This window comes from Cucurbita pepo, chromosome LG20 (assembly GCF_002806865.2).
Source record: "Cucurbita pepo subsp. pepo cultivar mu-cu-16 chromosome LG20, ASM280686v2, whole genome shotgun sequence".
Taxonomy (NCBI): domain Eukaryota; kingdom Viridiplantae; phylum Streptophyta; class Magnoliopsida; order Cucurbitales; family Cucurbitaceae; genus Cucurbita; species Cucurbita pepo.
The window spans coordinates 6,649,716-6,652,033 of NC_036657.1; the positions used below are offsets into that span (position 1 = coordinate 6,649,716).

The 2,318-nt window shown below is 38.6% G+C and overlaps 1 protein-coding gene across 1 annotated transcript; it reads right to left on the minus strand.

Annotated features, from left to right (window-relative positions):
- Positions 1-397: 397 nt before the first annotated feature.
- LOC111783617 lies at positions 398-1,282 on the minus strand. The gene has a single exon (XM_023664532.1). It carries the CDS (start codon positions 1,280-1,282, stop codon positions 398-400), a length of 885 nt encoding a protein of 294 aa, XP_023520300.1.
- Between the last annotated feature and the right edge of the window lie 1,036 nt (positions 1,283-2,318).

Here is a 2,318-nt window from a genome sequence, read left to right on the forward strand (position 1 = left end):
TTCCACCACCTACTTTTTGTAAATTTTTGTTGAATTATATAAAAATCTATTTAATTAACTATTATTTTTTAAATTATAGAAATTATAAATTATTTTCATTCTAAGTCAAGAGTGACTGCCTCCGCATATCAAATGTAAAGTATGTCAATGGTAAGAAATAAAAAGACAGTTGATATTAAAATATCAACCGTTCTAAAAACATTAAATTTCAAACTCCCTTCTCCCATGTCCACAGTATGTTTTACTAGTCATGCAACTTTCTTGATAATAAATTTATAAATGGTCACGTATTAAAATAATCCTTATAAAAGAATGAAACATCAACAACACAAAATCAAAAGGTTAAAACTAAAGTAGAATCTCCTAAAGTAGGTATGCTTTTGTTGAGTAGTTTCTCTTATTTACTTTGATCATGAGTTTTCATTTTGTGTTCATTGTTCTTATCATCGGAAGAATATAATTTCACATTCGAATGCTTAACCTCCATGTCATCTCTGTATTTCTTATATACATCTCCTTTGTAGAAGTCTCGAGTTCTATAAGCTAGCACCAATGAAGCCATCGCTCCAAACAAGGTCACTGCAGCCAAAATCATGAACGATTCACTAAAGCAATGAGTTCCAGTGCAAGTTAGGCCCTTCCCGTTCTTCACATTTCCAATTTTAGTGGCTTCTGCATCATAAAACCTCCCTATTACTTCCACGTTCATTATATAAGATCCAAGTGGGACAGCCAGTTGCCCACAGTTGAGCAGTGTCGAGTAATGTTTGAGGCCGAAGAGATCAGAGATTATGGCGAATATCAATGGAGTTTGGGCTCCAAGGCCAAACCCAATGATCAACGAAGCTACATAGACTGAATTTATATAAGGGAATGGGATGGAGAGCAAGCCGATGCAGGTGAAAACTTGGGTAAGACCGAACAGGAAAGGACGGGGTAATTTGTATTTGGTCGTAAGGGTTTCAAAGATGAAACCGGAGAAGACCCGACCAAAGAAATTGAATATGGAAATCCATGAAACCAAAATACTTATGGAATGATTTGGATATTTAAGTGACTCGGCGATCTGCCCAAGATTGTCAATGGCTGCAACGGACGACCCACATGCAGAAACCGTTGCTATGAAAATAAGAGCCATATCTTTTCTTAGAAGAGCTTGCAAGATGATGAAATCTTCTCCTCTTTGCGGCTCCTTACATACATTTGAGACACTCGGCAAAGAAATTTTTGAAATTTTCTTAAGTTGTTCACGGGGAATCGAAACAATAACAAAAGGATTCATGGTTTGTTTACTGAGTTTGAAGAGAAAAAGTTCTTCTTTAATACCTATCAGAAGTGGCAGACAGATTAAGACGACGATGACCGCGACATCACCGGCATAGCCAGCCTAAGAGAAAGCAATGTTCTCTGGGTTATGGTGAGAAACAAGAGGAACATCGCTATCGCTATGGACACGTAAAGCAAGTGGTAGAACACTTTGAGCTCCTGTGGATGCTTTCGAGCTTTGATTGTCCGAATTGGAAGAAAATACAAGAAACATACAATGGAGAGTAGCCATGAAAGAAGGAAGAGAAGATCGATAGAATTTGGTTGCCATGGATGGCACCACCGAGGCCAACGAAACCCTTGAGAAGGCCCAAAATGATACCGCGTTGATCAGGAAAATTTTCAACGCTAGTGACCATAACGGCCGTGTTGGGGAAGTTCTGTGAATTAGAAGTAATATAGATGTAAACAAACATTAGCCATAAATGGGGTTTTGGGACGTAGCTAGAAATGGAGAGCCAAATCGTAAAGTAGCTGAAGAAATTGGAGGATATCCCCACAAGGAAAAGCATCCATGGAGGAGCCACCTCGGCGAAAAGCCCGGCAAAAACTCCGAGGTTGGAGCCGAGATCTTTAGCAAATCCCAAGGTATTAAGTTGGGCTTGATTGTAGTCAAATTTTGTTTTTAAGAGTTTGGAGTATGTTCCGAACAAGTAAGGTGAACCGCAACCGATCATGATCGGAAAAGAGGTGAACACTGAAAACCATCGTTCTTCGACAACTTGTTTCACAAATAGCTAACTTTCTGTTTCATGGTTGTCGCCCATGGTCACTAACTGGACTAATGGGCGCTAAAAATTGATTATTACTTAGGAATAAGAGGTGTCAGCATTGGCTGAAAATGAGAACGAGAATTGGCTAAAAATGAGAACGAGAACGAGGAATACAGGACAGGAATAAGGAATAAGGAATAAAGAAGGAAGAATGAAGAATGAAAATTGGGAATGAGATTTTGAGTCCCCAATTTGGTGCCCTATAAAGAAAATTCAGTT